The sequence below is a fragment of the Vulpes vulpes genome, chromosome 9 (genome assembly GCF_048418805.1).
Source record: "Vulpes vulpes isolate BD-2025 chromosome 9, VulVul3, whole genome shotgun sequence".
NCBI lineage: Eukaryota > Metazoa > Chordata > Mammalia > Carnivora > Canidae > Vulpes > Vulpes vulpes.
The window spans coordinates 81,597,536-81,624,273 of record NC_132788.1 but is presented as its reverse complement, the minus strand read 5'-3'; the positions used below and the strand labels follow the sequence as shown (position 1 = coordinate 81,624,273).

General features: G+C 42.6%; 1 protein-coding gene across 14 annotated transcripts in view; it reads right to left on the bottom strand.

The window, feature by feature from the left end:
* Positions 1–26,738, bottom strand: part of CADPS (calcium dependent secretion activator) — a 456,612-nt gene that overhangs the window by 177,264 nt on the left and 252,610 nt on the right. For all 14 annotated transcript variants that reach the window (XM_072720539.1, XM_072720526.1, XM_072720534.1 and 11 more), the window contains exons 7-8: positions 8,899–9,010; positions 2,533–2,672 (exon numbers count right to left, since the gene is read on the bottom strand). In XM_072720539.1, the coding sequence (XP_072576640.1) occupies positions 2,533–2,672; positions 8,899–9,010 (252 nt within the window). The remainder of the gene's footprint in view (positions 1–2,532; positions 2,673–8,898; positions 9,011–26,738) is intronic.

The window sequence follows — 26,738 nt, the reverse complement described above, 5'->3', positions numbered from 1 at the left end:
ACCTCAGCCATGCTTAAAAAAAAAATTCCTTCTCAGGACGCCTGGGTGGCTCAGCAGTTGAGCATCTGCCTTTGGCTCTGGTTGTGATCCCTGGTCCCGGGATTGAGTCTCACATCAGGCTCCCTCGAGGAGTCTGCTTCTCCCTCTGTCTATGTCTCTGCCTCTCTCTCTGTGTCTCTCACGAATAAATAAATAAAATATTTTTAAAAATTAGAAGAATTAAAAAATTCCTTTCCCTCTACTATCCTTTAAGCTGTAACACTATCCTGGTATTTCTCTCCTTCTTCTACACAATGGGGCTCAATAAAGCTCTTTTAACTTTAAATGAAAAACATCCCTGTAGTCCATAATAAACATTTTTACTTTCCTTGAGTCATCCCTTGTGCAACTAATGTTGTGCGTGCCTGATTTAGGCCTCATTAGGTCTGACAGTATTAATATGAAATAGCTATGCTGTCAGAAGTGAGTTACATATTCTTTCTGTCATCTGTAGGTTCAAGGTAGTCTGACTCTGTAGGGTGAAGGTAGCCTCGATGATTTTATAAATGAATCAACAGAAAAATGAGTGAATTCCTATCAGTTAGTTCGGTTTCCAACAGAGTAAATGAAGAGAATGTGGGAAATGGAAATGTGTCCCATGGAGAAATTAATGCCCATGTAAAGTGTGCTATGGGGATTAAACAAGGGACTACTTGGAAAACCCCTAATTTGGGGCTTCAAAGGGGCTGAGAAGGTGTGTTGAGGAAGTCTAAAAACACTGAACTTTTGAGGACAGATACATTCAGTCATATTTTTGTTCTGTCTCTCTCCTTGGTCTGTCGCACCTTCTTCATTTCTTTCTTTCTTGCCTCTTTCCATCCTGCTCACTCCTGCTCTGGTTCCTTTAGCAAGTAGTTATTGGGTATTTCGCTAAAGATGCAGAATTTCTTCCTTTGTGCTATAGAGGCCTAACAGAATTATCACACCCTTTGTCTTGAAACTGGAATATTTACATCGAGGGGGAAGAAATTCCACTTAACATTTTTGGCATACATGCCAGCAGGATGATAAGAAGGAGGAAAAGCTGACTTCACAAACACTTCATGAGACATCTTCAGGAGATGCTGACTTAATTGAGGAGAAGCTAGCTGCACTTCATCATGGATGGCTGAAAAAAGGGCACATGTACAGTAAGAGTAAGGGTCTGGTTCACTCTCCCACGGCCTTCCCATGGCCACAGGCATAAGAGTTTTGGCATAATACCATCTCAGGCTCTGGGAACAGTTTGGTTGCAAGATAATGCCATGCAAATTCTCTGAATCCAAGCCAGAGCTCAGGTTCAGCACTGGGCCTACCTACAAGTTGTTGAGAGACCTTTTCTTTCTCTGGAGTTCCACAAGCCTGATCCTCTCCAGTGCCCTGAATGGGAGCTATCGATCTTTCTCTGGATGCTTGAGCTTTCTCTGTTCCCTAGAACACCAAGGCGCCAAAGCTAGAATGCTGTTCTTTATTCCCTGACCACATGTTGCTGTCCTGATTGCTCCCTCCTGGACCTTTAACGTTTTCCATTTAAATCTGTCTGAATCAGCAGCTAGTCCCTGGTATTGGGTTTTTGCATTCCCCAAACCTCTATCACGTAACCAATTCTCAGTTTCCATGTTAATTTTATCATTTTAAAATATCCTGTAACTGCACACACCCCCAAAGAAAATTAAGATGTTTCTATTGACCAGAGGGCCTAAGCAGAGTGATAGCCAGTTGGCAGTTGGTACCTGCAGAATCCTTAAAAGACAACACATTCCCTTCCATTGGTTAGACATCCTCCTATTCAGAGTCCTATGGCCCAACTTCTCTCTAGGTGATCACATTTACTGAGATAGTGGGGTCCAAGCAGTTTAATTGAATAGGCCATGGCCTATACCCAGTTGTCAGCAAACATTTTCTGTACAAATTGTTGATCTGTGCAATGAAACCTTTTTCACTTATTTTTTTTATGCTACTGGAAATCACTTAATTGGTTGTGCCTCTCAACCTTAAGCAATTGAAGGTGAGCGTAAATTTTCTATGTTTTGGTCTTTTATTTAAAGACTAGAGTAAACACTAACACTGATTCAATGTGAATTGAATGCTTAAATGTTGCCTACGGCACCTGCTCATGTCTCCTGGATGTGGTTGTTAGTGAACATGAAAGTGGATGATTCATAGAATCTGAGAGATCTAGATGCTACTGAAAAGGTACACGAAGCTAATAAACCTCCTAAGCCAGAATCACACACCATGCTTCTAGGAATGTTTTGAATTGTCCTGGAAATCCTATTAGAAAAGAAGGAAATTATTTGTGCTATCTTGATAACACAAATGCCACATCCGGTAATCATAAGAATTGAGGAAGCTTACAGTAAATATCAAAATGAAGTGTTTTAAGAATCTCTCGTAAATCCTTTACATTTCCTTCCATATACTTCTCTGGAGATCAGTTTTTCTTTTTAGAAAATATTTTAGGAAATGGATGGAGATCTCTCCAAAACTTCCACTTGGAGAAGAAACACTTACCCAGAATGCTTCATGTTTTGAGGCTTATCCATGCGGACAGCAAGTTTGATTTTGAGGTCTTGATCAGGGCAGTTTTTGGAGACTGTCATTTTGTGCCACTCTGACTGTTTGGGGCTGTTTGGGGTGGGATGGAGAATAACCTGTAAGGAAAAAGGACAATCATCTTAGCCAGAAAATGGAAACCCTCTCATGGGCATGTTTTTAATCAGCGAGAAACTTTGCTACTGAGAAGCTGAGTGTCTTGTCCAGCTCCTATAGCTGGCAGGCATTTAAATAGAGCAGAAGCCTGGCCGTCGGACTCCCACCCAACTCCATCTACCAACCGTGGCTGCCTTGTGCCAAGCAGTCCAGCCTGAGGACAGAAATGGTGTTCTCTTGCTCTTTTCTCTCTCCCATTGGTTAATTCAGTAAAAGTAAGGATCATGATTTCTGTGGTTCTGCTTTTGCATTTTCCTAAAACTCAGAAGTCCTAAAGCAACCCAGAACAGACAATGTTCACACATGAAAGCACCTCTCATCCACTAATTTTTCCATCTCTCAGGATTCCTTCTCCTGTCCAGGAGAAGACATCCCTCAAAGGCCTCAGGGGAAAAATGGAAGGGACTTTATATGAGTGATGAGAGATGTGAGACCTAGGGAAGGGGAGCGTCTTGCTGACAGTCACTGCCCTCCTGCAAGCCCGGCTGGGAGCCCATGGCTTCCCATGAGGCGGAGCCACAGAAGCTCAGAAGAGTAGGAGAGCAGGGCGGAAACACAGAATCGGCCACTCTGACGGGCCTTGCTTGTGCTAAGTTTTCTCTCTTTCTCATTTCAAGCCTGATTCTTTTCTCCCCCTCCCCCCTTACATTCCCTCTCTCAGACGAAAGAAAAATGTACCCATTTTTGCTAAACATGAAATATGAGTCTTCTCAATGTCTTATGACATGATTGAAATACAAGGCCTGATTTTTCTCAGACCAGGGCCTGCCAAAGTTTTTTGGATCATGCCCTGTGCCAGTAAAATAACATTGAGCAAATAGCCCAATATCTCTAACTATATTGGTATCAATATAAAAACATACCGCCATCAATATGTAAATATATAAAATATCAGTATTTTTATATTATATCTAAGTTACATAATATATACTTATATATTTTATATCTTCACATTATATACATTCACTTTGTATTAATATATTCCATTGTTCCATATATCATAAAATATACACAAATATCAAAGTCTTAAAGATGAGCTAAAGATAGAAAGTTATATTTTTAAATACCTTGCTAATTGTGGTGGCTTTGTGCTGTTATTTGCAACAGTTTAAGGCATCCCACATATTTAGGGCAAGGCTCACTGTTAATGATACTGGATGTAAATCTGTAGCTCAAGTGGTCTTGTAAATAACTTCAGGATATCTTGACTGACGTCTGATCCTATCTGACTACTTTGGCAATGATTTTATCTCATGATGTGGATGACAGAAATCCTGCTTAGCAGGACGGGTGTCAGCTTCCCCATTTTCATGTCGTTTGCCAGGCTTGCAATACTTGTACCTTAAGATCATCGCACTTTGGTAGTAATCTTTTCAGGCCATTTTTCCATTTTGTGAGGGTCATTTTAGTCACAATTCTATCATAAAATGTATACATTCACATAACTGGTGCCAGCAAGTGTATCCTGTTGTCGGAAGTTCGAGACAAGCAAGCCAGGGTGCCCCTGGGCAGCAGAGGCCTCTCCCTCCTCTCAAGAGAATGCCTGTCCCTATGCATCACTGTATGTCATGTTCTACTTCCCGAGACCTCAACCTTCGGGAGATGAGGAGGGGGATCCCAGGGAAGCTGATCCCAGCTGCTAATCCCAGGGAAGCTGACCCTCTCTTCTGAGCTAGTTTGGCCTGAGAGGTGATGCGGGGAGGGGTGATGTTCTGGAAGCAAGGAGGGGGAGGGGCTGGTAAGAGAAAGCCCAGCCAGGGCCAGAACAGCAGCAGGCAAGGCCCAGACCCTCCTTCTGCTCCTGCCCATTTGGCAAAATCAAAGCAGGAGCAGCGCTCTGGGCACCCGGAGCTCGTTAACAGGCCTTCCACCATATGGATTCTGGGCGTGTTTCCCACTGGCAATATGGTGTCCATTCGCCGCCACAAATGACCACAGCTCATTCCTGGCCGCTCCACAAAGACTTCTCCTTTCACGTGATGGCTCCCCAGGGAGACTTCCTCTCCGGGGTGGATGGAGAGATGAGGTCACTGCAGTTCTCCTCCATCTTCATCTCCACCCTGCCATGCGCCTGTCGGGTCGACGACTCCTTTGTATGTGTCAGCCCTGCTGAATTATTGGGGTCCTGCTGGGTGCACATGAGCCCTGAGCGGTCCAGACACCTCATCTGGACATTCCAGGCTGCTAATCAAGCACTTTGTCATCTCAGCCGCGGCCCATGTGTGCTGTGCTTTGATGTGGTACTGCGGATGCGGGAACACACCCACTCTGTGCAGGAAGCTGCATGCCAGCCAGCCCCAGCTCCTCGTAGGTACCCGGGCACACAGGCAGGTCCTTCGGGGGGCTGTTGTACCCTGAGCCTTTACTTGACGGATCCTCTCCAAGCCTTAGCCTCTATATCCTTCCCTACCGCTGCATCTGCCCCTGGCCCTGGGAAGGCATCCCTGACCCTCCGACTGGATTACGGCCCCTTGCTATGTGCTCCCAGCACATAATTTCTAGTTTTATGTATATATCCCTTAAGTTTTTTGAAATTCGAGATTTTTGCCTGTCATCATTTCTGTTTGCTCTGTGCATGCCACAAATGATGGGACACCATGGGCTCACTATCATATCCAATGAATAGAAGTTTGCTAATATTACAGTATAGGCAAGGGTGTAGAGAAACAGTCACTTATGCCTTTTGTGGGAGTATCAATTGGTGTATACTCTTTAAGGGACAATTCGGTTGTGTCTATCAAAATTCAGATTTCATTCAGCAAAGTATTTTTTTGAGAATTATCCTACATATATACACACACATATGTGCAAAGAAATAAATTCAAGATTATTCACTGAAGTATTGGTTATATAGTCAAAGACTGAAAACAATCTAAATATATTATGATACACCTATGCATGGAATATTACACAGCCATGAAAATAGGGAGCATGTCAGTATGGGCTGACATGGACTAATCTCCAAATATACTGATATTTCAAGCAGAGTACAAAGCAGTTTGTATATAGTAACTTTCAGCTTTTCTTTCTTCTTTCTTTCTTTCTTTCTTTCTTTCTTTCTTTCTTTCTTTCTTATGTATACATATGCTTGTATATGCTATGCTTGAACATGCATAAAATACTGGGTGAATAATACACAGTAAATTGAAAACAAGGTTTTTTTTTCTGGAAAAGATACTAGGGCAAGGTGGTAGGTGTCATTCATTTTCAGTAATATCCATTAAAAAACTTTTTTTTACAATGCTTAAGTTATTTTTTCAATTAAAAAGGTTGATTAAATGCAACATAATGAATATGAAACAAACTAGATATTGTTGAATGAATGGATGTAACACTGGGATTTTAAATATGGCTGTGTCCTGCTAAGCTTGGGAACAATTAGAGCATAGAAACACTCCCTCAGGGGTACCAGAAATTGCTTCACTTGAAAAAAAGGGAGTCATCACCAGCAGTGCCCTATGGAGGTACTGCCAGCAGAGGGTGCCCCAGCTGGGACAAGGACCAGGCAGGCTGGTTCCACTGCAACCGGTGGAAAGTTTCTTTGGTAGCAAGAGTAAATTCTCATCTGGGGGAATATATAATGGGGCCGGAAGATAGAATGAGTTATTAAAGAAATGATGACTGTATGAGGCTGACGCAAGCTCGTGGACTTCACCACAGCAGCAGAGCCAAGGGTTTTATTTCTGCATAGGGATTAATTGGTACAGTGGAAATGGTCCTGGAGATGAGTCAACATCATTCCTGGCAAGTTACTTACCTCTTCTGGGCCTCAGTGTACTCATCTGCGCAGGATGAGTAGTAACTCATTAGGGTTATCATGGAGCATCAGTGAGGGGGCTGCACAGAGTCCTCAGGGCAGTGCCCTGGCCAATAGCAAATGTACAGTGAATGGGCACCACCTAACTGGGTGGCTCTGGGGAAACTTCCTGCCTTCTGCGGGAATCTGTTTTCTCATCTATAAAATAAAAGGGTTTGACTAGCCCAGTGGGTTTAACTTTCCTGAGTGGAAACAGCTTTGAGAAGTTGGTGAATGCTTTGGACTAGTGAGTCCAGAAACATGCACATATACTCCCCTCTCCATTTCGACATTTGCAAGCAATTTCAAGGGGTTCCTGGATTCCATGGAACCTTCTGGGGACTCAAGCTGAGCATTCCTGGACTTGTCTATTTTAACACTAATATCTTGGTCCCCATCCTAATAACAGGATTCCAGGCCAGCTCTACAGATGAAAGCCAGATTCAGTAAGTGGGCACAAAAGGAAGAAAAAAGAAAGCATGCTTATTGTGTTCTTGCTGGCCTTGTTAGGAGTCTGTGGCTGTGTGCTTGTCTCCAGGTGTTCTCACATTATTCCTTTGATAACATACCAGGGGCTTAGAGAGGTTGAACTTTTGGCTGAGGTCACACAGCTTTCAGAAGGGATTACACAATACACCAGTATAGAATGGAATGTATTGGCAGTCTCTGTGCTGGGCTCTGGGTATAGGGTAGGGAATGAAATAGTTTAGGTTTCTATGATCCTGGGGTTTTCATAGTCCAGTGCGGGACACAGAAGCCAAAATTTCTGTAAATCCTCTTTCTCTCTCAGTGATCAAGTTTAGTGGATAGGAGGCTGAGGTACTGATTAAAGGAAGATGGGCAATCAGAAAGGAGCTCTCTGAGGAGGACATGGCATATACGGAAGGAAGGAGATAGCCTTTTAAGGGGTTGGGCGATGGGGAGTGCTCCAGGTGGGGAGAAAGCCCTGTGATGCAGGAAAGAGGGGTCTATTTGGTGGACTGAAATTGGCCAGTGATGCTGGGGCATAGTGGATGAGGGGAAAGGTTGCAACATAAGAAACCGAGGAGGTGGGCAGAAGCCAGGTCACATGAATCTCTGTAGGCTGTGCTACAGAGTTCCAATTTTATTATAAGCAGTCTTGGGTACTGGAAGCATTGGAAGCCAGCAAATCTAACTTAAGTTCTGAAAATCCTGGCTGTTTGGTGCAGAGTCAATAGTTGAGAAGTAAGAAGAAATGTCTTTATTATCTCAGTGGTACTCACAGGGATTGGTACCAGCCTTTGGGATGTTTCAGAAATTGGGTTGACAAGATAATGGTGCTGGGCTCTGTTGGTATTGAACAGCTGGGACCCAGGCATACTACATGTTGTGAAACGAATGAGATATTCCTCCCCAGTGAGGAATCGTCATGCATCTCATCTAACTTCTGGATATTCCCACAAGGTATGAATGGAGGTGGAAAAGTGGCTTTCTAATTAACTGAGTCTAGATCTTAAATCCTTTTTTTACACACTGTTAGAAGGAAAACCACAGGCACAAAATGGTGTCACTTGTGCCCAAACCGGTGGTCAGTACATAATCTAATTGCAGTTGCAACTTCCCCCAGAAATGCAGTCTTAATGGGTAGAATTTTATAGCAGGTTTTATAGCAGCTGGGACCATCAGAGTGGTTCCCTACACGGGAGCAAGGAAAGCATTCCTTCTGTAGGTCTTCTAGAGTGGTTGTGCCTGCATCTTTATACTCTGAAATTATTATTATTTTTTTTTACAGATTTTATTTATTCATGAGAGACACAGAGAGAAAGGCAGAGGCACAGGCTGAGAGAGAAGCAGGCTCCAAGCAGGGAGCCCAACGTAGGACTCGATGCCGGGTCTCCAGGATCACATCCTGGGTGGAAGGCAGGCGCTAAACCTCTGAGCCACCCAAGGCTGCCCCTCTGAAATTATTTTGTTATTAATCAATTCCCTTTTATTTCTCCTTCACACTATATCATTGCATTGATTTTTAAATTGTAGGTGGATCAGTGTGTTAATTATCCAAGAATTTCATTTCAGGATAGGAGGGGGCATTGCCAGTCTTTGCTCCAAAGTGTGTCTGGGTCTGAGCCATGGAGAATCCCTGCTCTATTTTCTTTTCTTTTTTCTTTTTTTTTTTCCTGCTCTATTTTCTGCAGCATGTGCTATCAGTAGCCCGCATTTAAAGAGGAGAAACTGAGGCTTGGAGAGGTTGAGGGACTTGCCCAAGGTCACACAGTCAATGCGGGAGTGGAGCCCGGGACTCAAACCTGAAGCGGACCTTTCAGGACTGGACCTTTCAGGACTGGGCCGTGCTGCCCCTGGGGACCCGGGGACTCGGCTCTCTGGAGATCCCTGTGCCTGGGAGCGCTTACCCGACCAAGCTCCTTGTCTTCCAAGGCCAGGACTCCTGTGCTCTCTGTGAACAGCTTCACCTTCACAGCAGGCAGTGCGTGGGTGGTCGAGAAGTCACCCTGGGTGCCCCAGCTGTGGACAGAACCAGAAAGGTCAGCGTGGAGCCCTCTGTCTTGCCAACGCCTAACTCAACTGCCTTCTTCCCAAGCAGGGGGAATGCAGGGTTAACCCGAGGCGGCACTGGCTGTCACATCCCCCTCCCGTCGCCTCCCCTCCAAAGCTGCCAGAGTGACAAAAAGTGTTAATTAACTTGTTAGGCAAATGCAAGACAGATGCTCAGAAAGTTGCCACGGGTCTTCACAGAGCACTACAAGGAATCACTCAGAATTAGCATGAAATCGAGTTGGTGAGAACTTTTCCCCCTGCGTTTGTTATACTTATAAACTATTTCAGGGTCACCACTAATGTTTCCTGATCTCCTTTGAACCCCCAGTTCTTGGAAACTGCAATCTAGATTTTGAGACAGGGCTTCATTTGGCCAGAGCCAATACCTGACTTTAAAATGCGATGTCAGTAGTAGTGGGGAGGTGAGTGGCCCCATTTCCTTCAGCATTCAAAGAGGAGATGGACAGAGGAATGGATGGAGCGCAAAAAGGAGTGGAAGGTAGAAGGTGGAGAAGTGGGAAATGCCCTTCCTCGCTGGTCTGTGGGAATCTGAGCCTTAGATCTCCTCAGAGCAGATCCTGGCTTATCTAGCATCTGGGTGGGGTGCCAGGTTGGGGCTGACATGAGCTGCTGATGTGTCCCTCAGATGTGTTATCACAGAGCCCTACCATCTGTTTCATACCTGCAATCAGTGCGATCTTCCAAAAGTGTCCAATGGATTGCACTGAGCCCTTGCCCTAAACCCTTCCTGGCACCCATTCCATTGCACTCAGGGTGCAATCCAGACCCCCTGGGTGTAGTCTCCCACTTGCTTGCTCCAGTGTCATGGGCCTCCTGACTGTTCCACCTCATGGCCTTTGCGTGTATACTTTCCTCTGTTGGCAATGCCTCACCCCACCTGGCTACCTCTTCAGAACTCAGCTTCAATAACACGTTCCCATCCTTCGGTCTCCCTGTCCAAATGTGGTCCAGTGTTAAACCCTCTGGAACATACAGTTTAATTTTCTGCCCTAGCAATCACTGGATTTCTTATTATTTATTTCTGTGTGATTGTTCAATAGCTGAATCCACTGAACTGGGTGTTTTTTGCTTATGTTGCATACTTAGCATAGTGCTTAGCACACAGAAGACACTTAAGAAATATTTGGTGAATAAATGAGTGATGTTAAATATACATACTTTTAGAGAACTAGGAAACAGGAATAGAAATAATTTTGTATAGAGGTTATTTTTTTCATTTTGCCTTATATGATGGCCAGTGTCCATACTGTAAAATATTTGTTTAAAGTATTATTTTCAATGACTCTGTAATATAATAATACCTGATAGGTACATCATAATTTCTTTCACCATTGTTATACTCTTGAGATTGGGCTGGACATGACTTTTTAAATTTCATTTTTGATCATTTCCTTGGAAAACATCAATAAACATCATGCTGCTCTTACAATGCTGTAGGAATTGTGCTTATCAATGAACACTTTCAAGTTCTGAGATACCGATTCCCAAAAATGCTTTCCCCAAAGGGGGCAACCATTCTCCCATCATTTGGGAATGACTGCAAACCCCAGTGTTTCTTGCCTCCATGGGTGTCACTATTCATTTTTTCTTCTGGCTTACTTTGTCTTTGGTGTTTTTGTGGGCATTTCTTTGCCTAATAGCATGCTTGGATATATCACTCTGTGTTTATTGGTTGTATTTCTTCTTTTGTGAATGATAGAAATGACTTCTCATCTCCATGTTGCACTCAAATAAATCCTATTGACTAAACTCGAAGACATGGAGTATCTAGAGAAAGTTGACAAGATGGCACCAGAAAGATGGAGGAAAGGAGGAGCCTGGATTGGGAGCCAAGGGATAAAAGTCGTTGAGGAAACACAATAGTCATGGCCAAGAAAGGGAGAAGACTTGCAAGAGGACAGGACACAGAACAAGAAGCAACAGGTTCCAAACACAACAGCACAATGTTCGATGTACAGATGGTACAGACGTACAAATAGAAGTTCCTCATTTTGGTCATCAGCTCCTGCAGAAAGTTCCTAAGACAGGGAATCAATTTACTAGCAAAGGTAACATGACGGGGCAGCCTGGGTGGCTCAGCAGTTTAGCGCTGCCTTCAGCCCAGGGCATGATCCTGGAGACCTGGGATCGAGTCCCATGTCAGGCTCCCTGCATGGAGCCTGCTTCTCCTCTGCCTGTGTCTCTGCCTCTCTCTCTCTCTTTCTCTCTTTCTCTCTCTCTCTCATGAATAAACAGAGTATTTTAAAAAAAGGCAACATGACAAGATATAGGGTTTTGAATCAGACACTGATTCAAATTCTAATTCAAATTAGTTCAAATTCACTATGAAGTGTAGGATTTGGGGCAAGTAATTAATGTCCCCGTACCTCTGTGTACTCAACTATAAAATGGCCTTGTTTTAGAGTAGTTAAATAATAAAATAAATAAAAATAAGTTAAATAAAAGTAAGGATAAAAACATAAAAAGTAAATAGCAGCAGCATTGAAAGATCATGAGAACCCAACGAATTTTGGCTACCTTCCCTCCCCAAAATAAAGATATGTAAGATATATATATTTTTGTTTTTTTTTTTAGATTTTATTTATTTATTCATGAGAATACACAGAGAGAGGAGAGAGAGAGAGAGAGAGAGAGAGGCAGAGGGAGAAGCAGGCTCCATGCAGGGAGCCCAATATGGGACTCAATCCTGGGCCTCCAGGATCATGTTCCCTGGCTGTAGGTGGTGCTAAACCGCTGAGCCACCAGGGCTGTCCAAGACATGTAAGATATATTCTCGTAATAGTGATGGTCACTTCTGTTTTGCGTTCCATTCAATACATATTAGGAATCTACTACATTGTCTCTTCAACTATACAATATAAGTAGTAAAATAGTTCTTATCATTCCCATCTCACAGATGAGAAAACTGAGAAGAAACTCAAGATCTTGCCCATTTTATTCCAGTAAATTTTGACCAAACTGACTAGAACCTAAATCCTTTAATCCCCCACATTACGGTTCTCCCTGCTAATATTGTCATGATTGTCGATAACAAGCATTACTAATAATTAGCAATACTAGCAAAAAAATAAAGATCATCGGTTGATTCTTTGTGATTAATTGTCCTAATAATCTCTTTGGGCATTCATCATGATTAGTCATGGAGATGAGGAAGATTCCTTCTGGAAATCAGAAGAGCTCTGGAATGGGATTCATTAACACCAAGCTACAAAAAAGCCTTGTTCTCAGTGCCCAAGGGGTCGCCCACACTGTATCCCTATAGATACTGTTGTTGGGACTGGTTTGTAGGGTTTTTCTGGCCTGCTCACCAGGAACTAGTACAGTCTGCTTGGACCCCTGCTGCTACCAAGGATGCTCAGCTTATCGCATTAAACATGACTCAGACTGTGGAGCAGAGTGAGGCCTCTACCCTGTCAGCTGGATGGAATTCAAGCTGCTGGAGGCTGTCCTGACAACCCAGTTTATTTGGACACTCAATGGTTTTTCCTTTCCCCCAGACCTGCAGCTGTGCTTTTGGCTTCCCACCATGACCCTTGGCTCACCTCAAGTTTTAGGTCACTGCTGAATCCCAATTTATCCATCAGATTCCAAAATGGCAGCCTGGCCCGGTGAAGCAGGCAAAAAGAAAAAAGGCTCCAGTCTAATCAGGATGGGCTATGTCATTATAAAGGATTGTGCAAAATGAAAATGTGGGGCTCCTTCTTCAAAAAGCAGGAGAAAGTGTCACTAAACGTACTAACATGTAAAGTCTTTCCCTTTCTCAGAGTGGTTCTTATGTTCAAATGCATGCTCCATTGTTCTATCGAACTTTACTTAACTAACAGTTTTGAAGTTAAAATAATTAAGAATTCCAACATGGCAATGCAGAGCATTAAACCAAACATAGGTCTGAGTGTGCGCCTGTGTGGTTGCATGAATAAGGCCATGAATAAGGTTCTGAGTTCAATGACACCCAGTCTGTTTAGCTGGGACTGAAGATAGGCCACGCAGTAGAAATTGGCTGTCACTGGTGTTGATATGAACCCTCACCCTTCACTATAGTCCTTGGACTTTTTTTTTTTAAGATTTTATTTATTTATTCATGAGAGACACACAGAGAGAGAGGCAAACACACAGGCAGAGGGAGAAGCAGGCTCCATGCAGGGAGCCCGAAATGGGACTGGATCCCGGGTCTCCAGGATCATGCCCTGGGCTGAAGGGGGCGCTAAACTGTTAAGCCACCCAGGGTGCCCTAGTCCTTGAACTTTGTGAAAAACCGCTTCCAACTTCTTTTTGTAGATGCTTCCTATTAGTAGAAGACCTAGGGAGATTTAATTATAAGCACCATTTCTTGTCCTTTTCCCCTTTGAAAACTTTCTCATAGAAACGTTCACTCTTCGTCTTTTTCCAGCCACAGAGAGACCTGGCTATCTTTACAACAAATAGCTAATATTTATTCAGATTACTATGTGCTAGGCACAAATTCCTCTCTTAAAAGTGTTACTCAGACATACATGCATTCTATTTTTTTAAGTCTTCTTGGCCATCATGTGAAATGCTTATAATGATTACTCTCACAGTTACAAACAGGAAACTCAGATTCACACAGGCTATAACGTGTCCAGGATCACACACAGGAAGCAAATGGCTGTCTGACTCCACAACCTAAACTCAACCATGGCACCATATTGCCTCCCTTTCACGTTCCACCAACTCACTGCTCTGTGTCTTGATCCAGTTAAATCCGTTACCCTTGTAAACTCAAAGGGAGATTTCTGTCTCAGGATTGATGGGACCCTGGGCCACTAGAGCTTCTCAGTTTAGATTTATTTCACATGTTCAATATACTTCACAGAGGGCTACCTACCCTATAGACAAATTAGCCAGTGGTGGAACCATCAAAAGCCTTGGTCTTTTGGTGGGGCCACACATCATTATATGAATCTATTTCTCAATGTTGCATTCTTCTCTGCTCATTTCTTTTGCTTTGCTGTGCATTGACTATGGTTATTAAGATGAATACCTCTTCTTAAAAGTTTTCCAGAACTGAAATACAACCGCAGTTTGGTTTGAAAAGACCAGAGGTTGATACTTATCACAAGCAGCAGTTGAGGTTACCTAACTTTTCTCTGAACATAGGTAAAATAGTCCCTCTTTGGTGACCCCATCCTATCTGTCACTATAAGCACACTGTATAGCTAGCTCTCAGGAAAGCTAAAAATAGCCACCAATTAGCAAGTGCTTAAAGTTTGCCAGGACTCAGGCTGAGTGCTTTTCATGGATTATCTCACTTAATCCTTCTGACTGCTCTATGAAGTATATTCTGTTACTATCCCCACTTTATAAGTGGAAAAACTAGGACTTGGGAGGTTAAGTAGCTGGACCAAGGCTTTAGGCTACCACAGAGCCATACTTTAAACTCAGAAATTCTGACCCCAGAACCTATGCATGAAATCATGGAGCTTCACTGCCTCTCAATAACTCTTAACACAGTATCATAGCGTAGCCCAAAAATTATCTGTGTGTGTATCTGGCTCTTTCTCTAGATGATGAACACCTTGGGGGCAGGGAGCACAGCATAACTTCTTTTTTAATCTCCTGCACCAAACACGGGGCCTGGCACACAACAAATAGTTATTTAATGACTAGGAATAAGTGGCAAATTCAGAATAATCATGTCACTAAATTCAGGGGATTATGGAGAGATGTGACATTTGAGACCACCAAGGGTATGATCACCTCCTTTAAGCAAAACTGAGACCTTTAGCTCCTTGGACATGGGGTGATTTTTAGGAGCACATCAATTCTCTGCAGTGCACTATGAGGCTGGCAGCATGCAGTGGAGACCCAGCATACGTAGTAGGTAGGACAGCACCCCGAGGAGCAAGGCATAGGTCCTTCAAGGTCATGGATGGTTAACTTATGAGGCCAAGGTCTGAAAGCAATGTGAATGCCAATGGTATAATGCTGGAAAGTGCTGCCAAGTTATAAAATGAATTACTATTATCACTTCTGGTCTTTTCAGCCATCAGGATACAAACATAAACAACAGACAAACATGCAATCACTCAGAGTGGCACCTCCAAATATAAAGGAACATATATTGAGAAACGAGAGTCCATTCCAAACCAAGTATGTTTACTAGAGGGTGGGAAATGAATATAGGAACAGTCCAGCTGACTAACCTACAATGCCCTAGGTGGCACTGGGTGAAGATCAGCCTTCTACTGCCTTAGGGATCATAGCTCTAATCAGCCCTTCATTTCTTTCTTCATTAGAAAGTACTTCCTGAATGTCTACCATGTGCAAGTCATTTGTGTTAGGAGCTGCCGAAGATCCAAAGGTGACTGAGATAACAGTACTTAGGAATATTTTACCAGCAGAGATATCATATGCAGAAATGATAACACTTATTAGAGTGAGTTTGAGCCTTGATTTTCACATCTTTAATTGAGGATAAGAATAATACTGACCCTAGAGGATTAATGGAAGAATAAGTAGGAGATATGTTATTGTATACACACTCTTCAACTCAATACTCAGTACATGGAAAACACCAACAAAATATGTCTTTCATTTTAGGATTATAGACCAGGGGTTGGTAAACTATGTCCCATGGGCCAAGTCTGGCCAAATATTGTGCTTACGTACAGCTGATGAGCTAAGAATGGCTTTTACTTTTTTAAATGACTGAAAATAATCAAAAGAAGGATATTTTGTGACAGATGAAAATTACATAAAATTCAAATTTTAATGCCCATCAATAAAGTTTTATTAGGACACAGCTAATGTTCACCCCTTTGCATACTGACTATGCTGCTCTTGCACTTCAAAGGCAGAGTTGAGTAGTTATGACAAGAGACCATCTGGCCAACAAGCCTAAATTATTTACTTTCTGGTCCGTTATAGAGAAAGCATGCTGACCCCTGATAGACACAGTGGAACTGCTGGTTCAATCTAATGGGAATACTTTTATTTTCATTAGCAGATCAGAAGGAAGTATGCTCACTGGAGCATATCCACGAAGATAAACTGTAAACATGCACTTACAAGGACAGCTCAGCCCATGGTGATTTGATTTGCTGCTCTAAATTCTTCATGGAGCTCTCTGCAGCACTCTCGGTGTATTGGAAAATTGGGGATTGTGTATCATAGCATTTTAGACACGTGGTGCCCAAATGCTGCTTCCATATCCACTTGAGCTGGCTGACTCACTTAGTCACACTACATCATTATTAATATCAAATAATAAACATGAGTAGCAGATAATTCATATTTTTGGGGGTCGAGATGATTTTTAAAGTCACAGCACATTATTTCTCCAAACCTATTCCATAGTGCCACTGCTTTGAAAGTGAGCACTTTGATCAGGGGGAAAAATAAGGGAGAGGAATATGCTTGGGTGGAGGGAAGGAGAAATCCACCGCAAAGCAACCTTCTACTGTGTGTTTGGAGAGCATCTGCTTCATCGCAGTCACATCTCTGTTTACTATTTAAAGCTTCTTATTTGCGGAAGCCTCCTCAGACCATATGTTATCAACAAATGTTGCTAATCAAATACACACAGTAATTTTCATTAGAATTTCCTCCACCCACCCCCACCCCCCATGAACAAAAAAACATTTGCCACAAAGGGAATATACCTCCCAAAATGACAGTAAACATCCACTGCAAACCTTTGACAACAGAGTGATATTTACAAATGCATATGTGAATAAGCCAAGACAACACATACACTTTAGGCAAATAAGGACCCTTGGAGAATTGGATTTTGTGCAGGTTGGTCTTGGGGGATGATGTCATTAGTTGCCATGGCAATGCTCAGCATAAGGCCATAATTCATGCCACAGAGACAGGATTTGCATTTATTCAAGGTATATGGCTCGTGTGAGCTGGGTGTTAAATTGGTGTGGTTCTTAAAATTAACTGTGAGCTTTAACAAGGGAGAATTGTCATTTCAGGGAATGAAAGTGCCTTGGTCCCGTTGCTAAGAGGGAAAGTTAATAATTGCCTGGAGACAACTGCATTAAAATCTTCTGGCCTGCCTTTCAGGCAGACTGCATGATATTCTATGCCAAGTGAATCAATTGTGCCATCGCAGTGTGTCTCATGCAAACTAATTGATAGGATGTGATTCGGGGCCTTTAATGTACCAGAAAAGCTAAACTACCTCTTATCTACATAAATGAGGCATTTGCTTTGTAGAAATTGGGTTGTCTGTGAGGCAGAGAGATGAAGGCTCTGGTTCGCCTACTTGACATTTCCACTGGAATGTCTCCTCTCCAGGAATCTGAAATCAAATGTATCCAAACCTCAGCTTTAGCTTTCTCCCCTCACATCTGTTCCTCTAAGGCTTTCCCCAGCTTTGCCACAGGAAATGCCAGCCACCCAGACTTCACTCTTGTTTTCTCCTCTTCCTCCCTCGTCCACTTCATCATCATCAGGTCTTTCATACCTCCTACATTTATCACACATTGCTATAGAGGAAAATAAATCAGAAAAGGGAGGTTGAAAGTACCAGGAAGAGGGTGGGCCAATAGGGTATTAGCAGATGTGATGGAAACAGAGGCTTAGAATGTGCTTGTGTGGCTGGGCTTACCCTCTGGTGCCTCTGTCATCCTCAGAAGCAGAGCTTCTTTCAGGTAGCTGTTATCGCTCCAACCTGCATCCAAGATGCAGGAACAGGCCTGAGGCCAACCCACAGTGAGGAGCCAAGACCAACCAGACCCACATATTGAAGCAGAGCCACCCAGATGAGCCTGGCATGAATCAGCCAACCCCCACCAATTTGCAGATGAGTGAAGGAAATAAATGACTATAGTTTTAAACCATTGAGTTTTAGACGGTTTGTTACATAGCAATAGCCAACTGATATAGTGCCTTTGTTTGGCACTCGTCATTGTGGTTCTACTGAATGTTCAATAGTTTGGTCTGGAGTCGTCAGGTAGAATGGTACATCCTGGAGACCCCAGACATATGTTATAGTCCCTTCATACTCTTAAAAAAGTCTATTGCAGGGGGATCCCTGAGTAGCTCAGCGGTTTAGCACCTGCCTTCAGCCCAGGGCATGATCCTGGAGTCCCAGGATCGAATCCCACATCAGGCTCCCTGCATGGAGCCTGCTTCTCCCTCTGCCTGTGTCTCTGCCTCTCTCTGTGTGTATATGTGTGTCTCATGAATAAATAAATAAAATCTTTAATAAATAAATAAATAAAAAGTCTATTGCAATCACTCAATAAACACCTGCCTATTGACCTTGCTGCCTTAGAAAAATAGTTTCCAGCTCATATGTCCTCAGAAAACAGCCTCCCTGTTTGCCAGTCTCTCCACAGTATGAGAACTGGATTGCGGCCTGATTGTGCCGGCTAAGGCTGCCAAAAGCACGGTCTGGGTCCCCTAATGAGCAAGAGTGTCAACACCTCCCAAGACCAAGGCAGGCAGCCAAGGTCTCTCAACCCACTTGCGGTCAAGTGCTCCCAGGGGAAGCCCTTACCACATCAAAGGTGCCCCGATCAAGCCTCCCACATGGAAAGCAATGACCATGAAGCCAACCTCAGCAGCATTCGAGTGATCCTAGCATTTGTGGCTCTGACTGAGTAGGCACCCAAGCTGCGCTGGGCACTCAGAGGCAGCACTTGAAGGGTTCAGGCACAGCCATTCAGAGGTTTGGCTGCCCTCCATGCAGCCAGCCCCATCCTGTGAGACCTCCCAGTTGCCTTTGACAGAGGGGATTATGGGAATTGTTGTTGGTTTTGCTTTCATGGGCTAAGTTCCCATCATCCCACAGAGAAGGATCCCTGAGGACACTGTTGTGAGCCATGCTTGTCTCTTCCCCTGAGACTGGCTTGTAGATTTGTTCTTTTTTTTCCCCCTCTGTTTAACATTTATGAGAAACTACTGGGAGTGGTCATGAATGCCAGGAGTCTCAAAAGGAAATGGTGAATGGGCCAACTGGCCAAACGTCCATTCTGAACTGAGTCTGTAAGCACTGGGGCAATTGCTCTTGAAGCCACAGGTATGGCATTGGCCCAATGTAGAGCCAGAGAACTGTCCTTCAAAAATAACACATCTGAGTTGTAGAGAACTATCACCACTGCTCAAGCAGATCACAGTATACTGACACCATCTCAGTAGAGTGAAAATACCACCTATATTCCTAGCCAAATCTGGCTCCCCTTGCACTGGCCACCACAGTCCTCCACAGGGCCTAGCTACTTTTACTTTGAGATTCCCAATCACACAATGTTAAACATGCTAAAGATACTCCAAATCATCTTGTAAAAAAATGTATAAAAAACTGGATAAAAGTTGAATTGCATTCGAGTAGTGGATATAGGTTAAATTTAAAAGACCTTTAATTTGATATTATTTTTGATTTTGCTGTTATCTTTATTTAAGAGTTACTCCATTTCCTATTGAGATTTTGATAGTTTCCTAGGCTCTTGAACACGATATGGGCCAAGGCACTGTACCTACTTAAGTCTAGAGAATAAGGGATGCCTGGGTGGCTCAGTGGTTGAGCAACTGCCTTTGGCTCAGGATCAATTCCCTGATTGGGGTCCCCATGGGGAGCCTGCTTATCCTTCTGCCTGTGTCTCTGCCTCTCTCTGTGTGTCTCTCACGAATAAATAAATAAAATCTTAAAAAATAAAGTCTAGTGAATAAGATAACTGCAAGGCCAGGTGTCTTGCACCCAGATGTAACTAAAATGTCATGACTGGCTCTGGTTTCACTCTGAAATAATAATTTAAGTAAAATTTGAGGGCTCAGCAATTGATAAGAGTCAGAATTAACTATAATTTCCTTCAATTCAACCTGTGCACATTCCTAACAAAAATCAGTTTTATGTCCTTTGCCCCAGGTAAAGTAAGCGGACAGACATTCCTATCACACACTTCTACCTGGAAGGTCTGTGTACTCTCCTTGTCTCAGTACTAGGGAGACATAAACTTACAGGAGAGTGCTCAACCAAGCGTACCTGCAATGCCCAATGTGAGGGCCCATCATTCATTCAGTTCGAGACTAAATTTTCTCGTTTGCTATGGATTGGACAGTATTAAACTTGCCTTCTTTAACTCCCTGGGTGGGTAATCATTGTAAAAACCTTTAAGTGCTTCTAAAGCTCTTACAAGTGTTAGTTATCTTTTCACAGTGGAGACTTCTTTTTGTTTTTATGGTTCCGTAAGGATGCCTGATTCCTTCCTTCCTGCATCTTCCCTTCCTTGTTTAGAGATGTTGTGCAAGGCATGCAATGAAATCCATGTGGAACTCCTCAGATTCAGAGTGCCTCTCAGCTTTGCTTTTAATGGTTTCCACCTCATTTAGGCCTAGTGCTTGGAAAGTCAAGCAGCAAAAACAAAGCCAGGTGCAGCTTCTGAGAAAATCTGAAGATGCTGTGGTTAGAAATATGGGCTTTACAGTCATATGGACTGGTGTGAATCTTGGCTCTTTGTCTGAGGGGCTGTGTGATTGTGAGCAAAAGACATAAACTCTCTGAGCCTTAGTCTCCTCATCTGTAGTTTGGAGAGAAGCAAAACACCTGCCACATGGGCTTATTACAAAAAATAAATTATATAATTCAGGTAAAGCACTGGAACAGCAAACACATGATAGGGCTTGGCCAAATACATGTGAGCTGCTGTTATGAATAAGCTCCTGGAGGTAACAGTCACTTAAAAGGAATTTTAGGAAGCCAAGCGGTTGAATTTGTAGGCTAGCACAAATTTAGTCATAACTAATCTTTTTTTTTTTTTTATAAATTTATTTTATTTTTTATTTTATGATAGTCACAGAGAGAGAGAGAGAGAGAGGCAGAGACACAGGCAGACGGAGAAGCAGGCTCCATGCACCGGGAGCCCGACGTGGGATTCGATCCCGGGTCTCCAGGATCGCGCCCTGGGCCAAAGGCAGGCGCCAAACCGCTGCGCCACCCAGGGATCCCCATAACTAATCTTATAAACAACAACAACACTTTTTTTTTTTTTTTTCAGAGCTGGGTGGTTAGGACCAACCATAATCTATTTACCATTAAATTCTATGTATTTTGATAGACTTGTTTCCAGAGGTTTATGATCAATATATCTACTTAGAATTATTCAAACAGCAAGTGAAGTGCAGATTCCTTCTTCCAGTCCTCCTCCTACCTCACTGGCCATGCCTCCTTAGTCCCCTTTGCTGCTTTTCTTCCTCTTGTCTCTAAATTTTAGCACACCCAGGACTCAGTCTGCAAACCTATTCTTTTCTCTATCTACAGCAGTGGTTCTCAATGGGGGCTATCTTGCTTCCTCTCTCATCCCCTGGATACATTTGGCAATGCCTAGAGACACTTTTGGTAGTCATGACTGTGGTTGGGGGTCATGACTGACATCTTTGAATAAAGGCCATGGATGCTGCTAAACTTCCTACAATCAACAGGACAATCTTCAGCAATGAAGAATGATCCAGGTCAAAATGTCAGTAATGCTGAGGTTGAGAAATCCTGGTCTACATTGATCACACCAGTGATGTTTAATAGGCACTCCAACTTAATATGTTTAACCCTCAACCTTTAATCTTTTCTACTCCAAATCCAAACTGGTTGCTCCTAAAGTCTTCCTCAGGTCAGCAATTTGCAACTCCATCCTTCCAATTATTCTAGAAAAATCTGTAGCTTCAGCAAATCTGTTGGTTATATCTTCAAAGTACAGGCATGGTCACTTCTGACTGCTCCACCGACCCCACTCTGGTCCAAGTCACCATTGTCTCTCTCCCTTGACTTATTACTATAGCCTTCTAATGTGTTTTTCTGCATTTTCCTTGTGTCCTGCAAACCCTCAGAAGCCAGAATAATCCTTTTAAATGGAAATCAGTTATGCTCACTCCTCTGCTCAAAATCCTCCCAGTGTTTGCCCATCTCAGTCAAAATAAATGACAAAATCTTCACTATCGCCTCAAAGGCCCTACGTAAGTTGGACCTTCACTGCCTCTGACCTTGTCACTTTCACTGTTCTTTACTCAGCTCCAGCCACAGCTCTTTGTTGTTCTTTAAAAATTCTTAACACACTTCCACCTCAGGGCCTTTGGAGCTGAGGTTTCCTATCTTTTGAAATCCTCCTGCCCCAGTATTCTGCATGAGTCAGTCTCCAGCTTCCTCCAGGCTCTGCCCAGTCACTCTATCAGTGAACTCTCACTTGGTTGTCCTGAATAAAACAGTACCCCTAGGGGATCCCTGGGTGGCGCAGCGGTTTGGCGCCTGCCTTTGGCCCAGGGCGCGATCCTGGAGACCCGGGATCGAATCCCACGTCAGGCTCCCGGTGCATGGAGCCTGCTTCTCCCTCTGCCTGCTTCTGTCTCTGCCTCTCTCTCTCTCTCTCTCTCTCTCTCTCTGTGACTATCATAAATAAATAAAAATTAAAAAATTATCTTTAAAAAAAAAAAAAACAGTACCCCTAGCACTCCCCTCTATTTTTTCCCCTGAGCACTTGCTGCCATTCAACATATATTTTATTTTCTCTTGTTCTTGTCTTTATTGCCTGTCTCTTCCCACTAGAAGCCAAGCTCTGTGAAGGGCAGAGGCTTTCGTCTGCTTTGTTCCCTGCATATCTAGATCTAGACTAATGCCTGACACACTGCAGGGATTTCATAAATACTTGTTTAACCAATAATCAATTTTGAAATAGTGTTATTTATGAATTTTAATGTCAGAATAATTTTCATTCATTATAAACAGGCTATTCCAAATGCACTAGACTTATATGTTGTATAGCCATAGGAAGCAACTTAAATTCTTTGGGCCTCAGGTGCCTCATCTGAAAACTCATCAGAGTTTCAATTTCTAAGTTGTTATGAGGTTAAATGAAATAAAGCATATAAAGTATTTGGTATCATGCCTATGACATACAGAACACTGAGAAACTAATAACAGGTGAAGTGACAATAATGGGGCTGTACATGGGGATTTTTTTTTTCTAGTCTGTATAGGAACCCACCAAGAATTCACTTTTTAACCTCCAAATTCAAAGACTCTCCCTGAGTGTCCCCACCTGCCACTTTCTTATCTATCCACAGCTAGAATTCTAGGCCAGGTCTGGGGTCCCCCAGGCTTCTGAGCCCTCTGATTCCACTTATTTTAATCCAATTCAGTTCAATAGATAACGGCCTTAAGTACTGAAGGGCAGTATTATATTTATAATGGAGATGAGTCACTGGGTGCCAGGCAAACGACTTTTGTCCTGTACTTGCAAGATGAGAGAAGCAGGAGCAATAATATAGAATTAGGGACAATAGAGAATTGATTGGACAGCTTCCCTTACTGATCTTTTTGCATTTCCCAGTGAATGAGAGCAGGTTTATCAATTTAGCTGCAAAAGGGCTCATTTGTTGTCGTTGCTTTTGGTTGTTGTTTTTCATCTGTTTGTTCAGTTACAAATTCACCCACCTGTCCAATCTATGTTGAGCACCATATGTGTCAGGCACTGTTCTAAGTTCAGGGCAAGACTGAATGAATAAGACAAAGAGGTTCCTTGTACTCATGAAGATAACCAAATAAAATAAGCATGGTGATTTCTGAAAATAATAGGACCTATGAAGATAGGAGAAGGGCTTCATGGAACAGAGAGTGGCTGGGGCAGAGCTACATTAGGTGGGTGGTCAGGGGATATCCTGTCCCAGGATGTGATGCTTGAGCTGATATCAGAAAAGAGGGGTCTCCATCCTCCTCTATTCCCTCCGTTAGTGAAATAAAGGGAGAATGAAGTGATGGAATCACAGCTTCAAACCCACTAGAAGGGGGGACCTAAATTCTTGGTCTGTACTTTATCTCTGGTACCCCAGCATCCTGAAAATACTCACTGAGCAAATGACTGAGTCTAGTTTGTTATCCTCTCTCCCTTCCTCTTTCCCTGTGTCTCTGTTTCTCTGTCTCCCTGTCTCTCCAGTGCTCTTTCTCAGTTTTCAGAGCTCCAATGTAAACCAAGCAAGAGTTTAATTAGCAGATATAAGAAAGAAGAGTCTCATGATGAAATTTGTTCAGGAAATACTATCTTAACCAAAAGCTGGTGACTTTCTGTAGGATTTCTCAGAATTTTTATTATGCTAATATACATTCGAAATCTTCAAGAGGGGCCATAGCATACATTTCCCAAACTTACGTAACTATAGAAACTTTTTCCCAAAGAGGTTCATGAATGGCTAGGGTATAGTGGGTCATACTCTGAGAAACTCTGAATGAAACTGACCAATGCAACAAGGAAATTCTTGTTAGCTAATAATTTGGTTCTGGATAACCAAAGTCATCTCTAAAGAATGTTGGGGCCAGGGCGTCCTCCTCTTATCCCATTACTAGTATCCTGGTAAAATCAGTAAAATTAATTATCACTGTGTAAAAGAAAATAATCAAACCACTTAAAAGGCTCGGCTAGAAGGATATAAGGAAGGCTGTTCAATCTGCTGTGGGTGGCACAGTTGGTGGAAAAGATCTGGGGGACGTGGAAAAAGGGAGGGACCCCTATATACATCTTTTTCTCCCTACTCCTCTCTGTCCTTCCTGAGTTACCCCCATTGAGCATGACCTTGAAAGAATATCCCTTTCCTGCACCCTAACTCCCTATCTGCTGCAGACAGAAGGCTTGGGGAAAAATCTTAAATTGTTACATTCTAGTCTGGTAATGCAACCATTTTAACTATTAATTACCACCATGGTCATCAGTTCATTCCAATAGCTACCACTTACTGAGCACTTACTATGAGCCGGGCACTGTTCTGCATGCTTGCCTCTACACTGTCTCATTGAATCCTTACAGTGAAGCTGTGGGGTGGTGAGAGTTGTTAGCCCTGTTTCACAGATGAGGAAACTAAAATTTCGAAATATTAAGTAACTTAAGAAAGGTCACATGTTTGCTAAGTGGTAAATGTGACTTTCCCTTCCTGATGTTTGAGTCCTCTCAGTCATTTTACTCTAATGAATTGATCCAGGATCTCAGGTAGGGTCATTAGACCCTCAATGGCTCCACACATGTGGGTAAATATGCAGGCAGTGGTAAGAAAACCAAGCTGAGCTGAGTTTTGTGAGCCTTCCCCAAAGGTAAGCTTTTGACTCCTGTTTGCAAAGTCAGTGCCTGAGTTATGATATAGAAATTCTAATAATTAAGAAGTGAATATCTAAAAAAGAACAGTAAAGATGAGAACTTTAATGAATGATCCTTGATCATATTGATGATGATTTCCCAAAGGTAAAGAGCCAGAAATTTGGCAATTGTTTGAAAAGGCTTTATACCTGGATAGGCGTGAAGCTTAGCTCCTACCCCTTATCCTATCATCTTCTGGAAACAGCATTTGTTGCCTGACCCTTGTAAGCATTTCCATTTATGATCCCGGCTGCAAGGAATAGGGAGTCTTTGGCAGGGCAGTTATGCAATGATTATTGTATAGGTATGTACAAAATCTATACATAATGATGTAATATTTATTATTATGTAGCATCTATGATCTGGAGCTCTGAAATCAGGCATACCTGGGTTCTGTGTATCAGATATTGGTGCAGATAGAGATATGGCAGATTGCTATCTAGCTATGTGATCTTGAGTAAGTCTTCTAACCTCTCTGAGCCCCAAATTTCTCATTTGTAAATGGGAAATAAGAACGTCTACCTCTTTTGGATGTTGCAAAGATTAGATGAGACAATAAATGTTAAGGGTTCAGCACAGTGTCTGGTACCAATGAAAGTCCTCAATAAATGTTAGTTGGCTTGTAACTGAGGATGATAACTGGTTAAGAATGTACAGAAATATCAGACTAAGGAGAGGCCAGGGAGCAAAAAAGAGTTTTGATGGGACAAGAGAAGGGAGTCAAAATCATACGTTGCAGGGAGGATGGATAAGGTACTGAAACAGAGATTTCTAGGCTCTATCCCATACATACTACATAAGAATTTATAGAGAATAGCCTGTCCAAGAGTGTTTGTTTTTAATTATTCTCCTTGGTGATTTTGATGCTTGGTTATGTTTGTGAATTACTGTACGTGGTCTACAACAGAGTCTGGGCAAAGAGCAAACAGGCCTACAAAAATGCTTCAAGTTTCATGAATATGAACAACTGAACAGGCTTTGGTCTCCCAGTCATAGATTTTGCCTCAATATTGGGTGGCCCTTTAAAGAAAGAAAGGGTGAATTACTCAGTTTCCTTGAGATGCTGACCACAGGTAAATTGTCTTTTCTAGTTTGTCAGTGGCTAATGGGCATGTTGGAACAGTGGCTCTTGGAATGGTGACTCTGTAAGAGTTGTAATAGTGACTGTTAGTAATAGGAAGTTATGGCATGATTCTCCCATTCTCTAGCAAATAATGATAATAACAAAGCTCTGGCTGAGTGCTTACTATGAGTCATTGTTCTAGGTGCTTTTACACGGGCTATCTCATTTAGTAAAAAAGAATTGAATCTGAGTTGAATGAATGTTGACTATTACATGTCTCAGTTGGACGAGGTCAGCCAAACTCAAGAAGACTTGATAAAGCACTGGAGACTAACACACCAATTTGCACTCTATTCCTAGAAAGCAGATGTAGATGAAGAAAGAATGGTCTGCTTTAATGTGACTATCTCACAATATTGTGGGACTATCAAGCAACCAACAGATATAAGGTCAATCCCAGAGGGAAGGTGAGGGAGAGAAGCAGAAGGAGAAGAAAAAGAAGAAGAAAGGAGAAAAAGAAAAGAGAAAA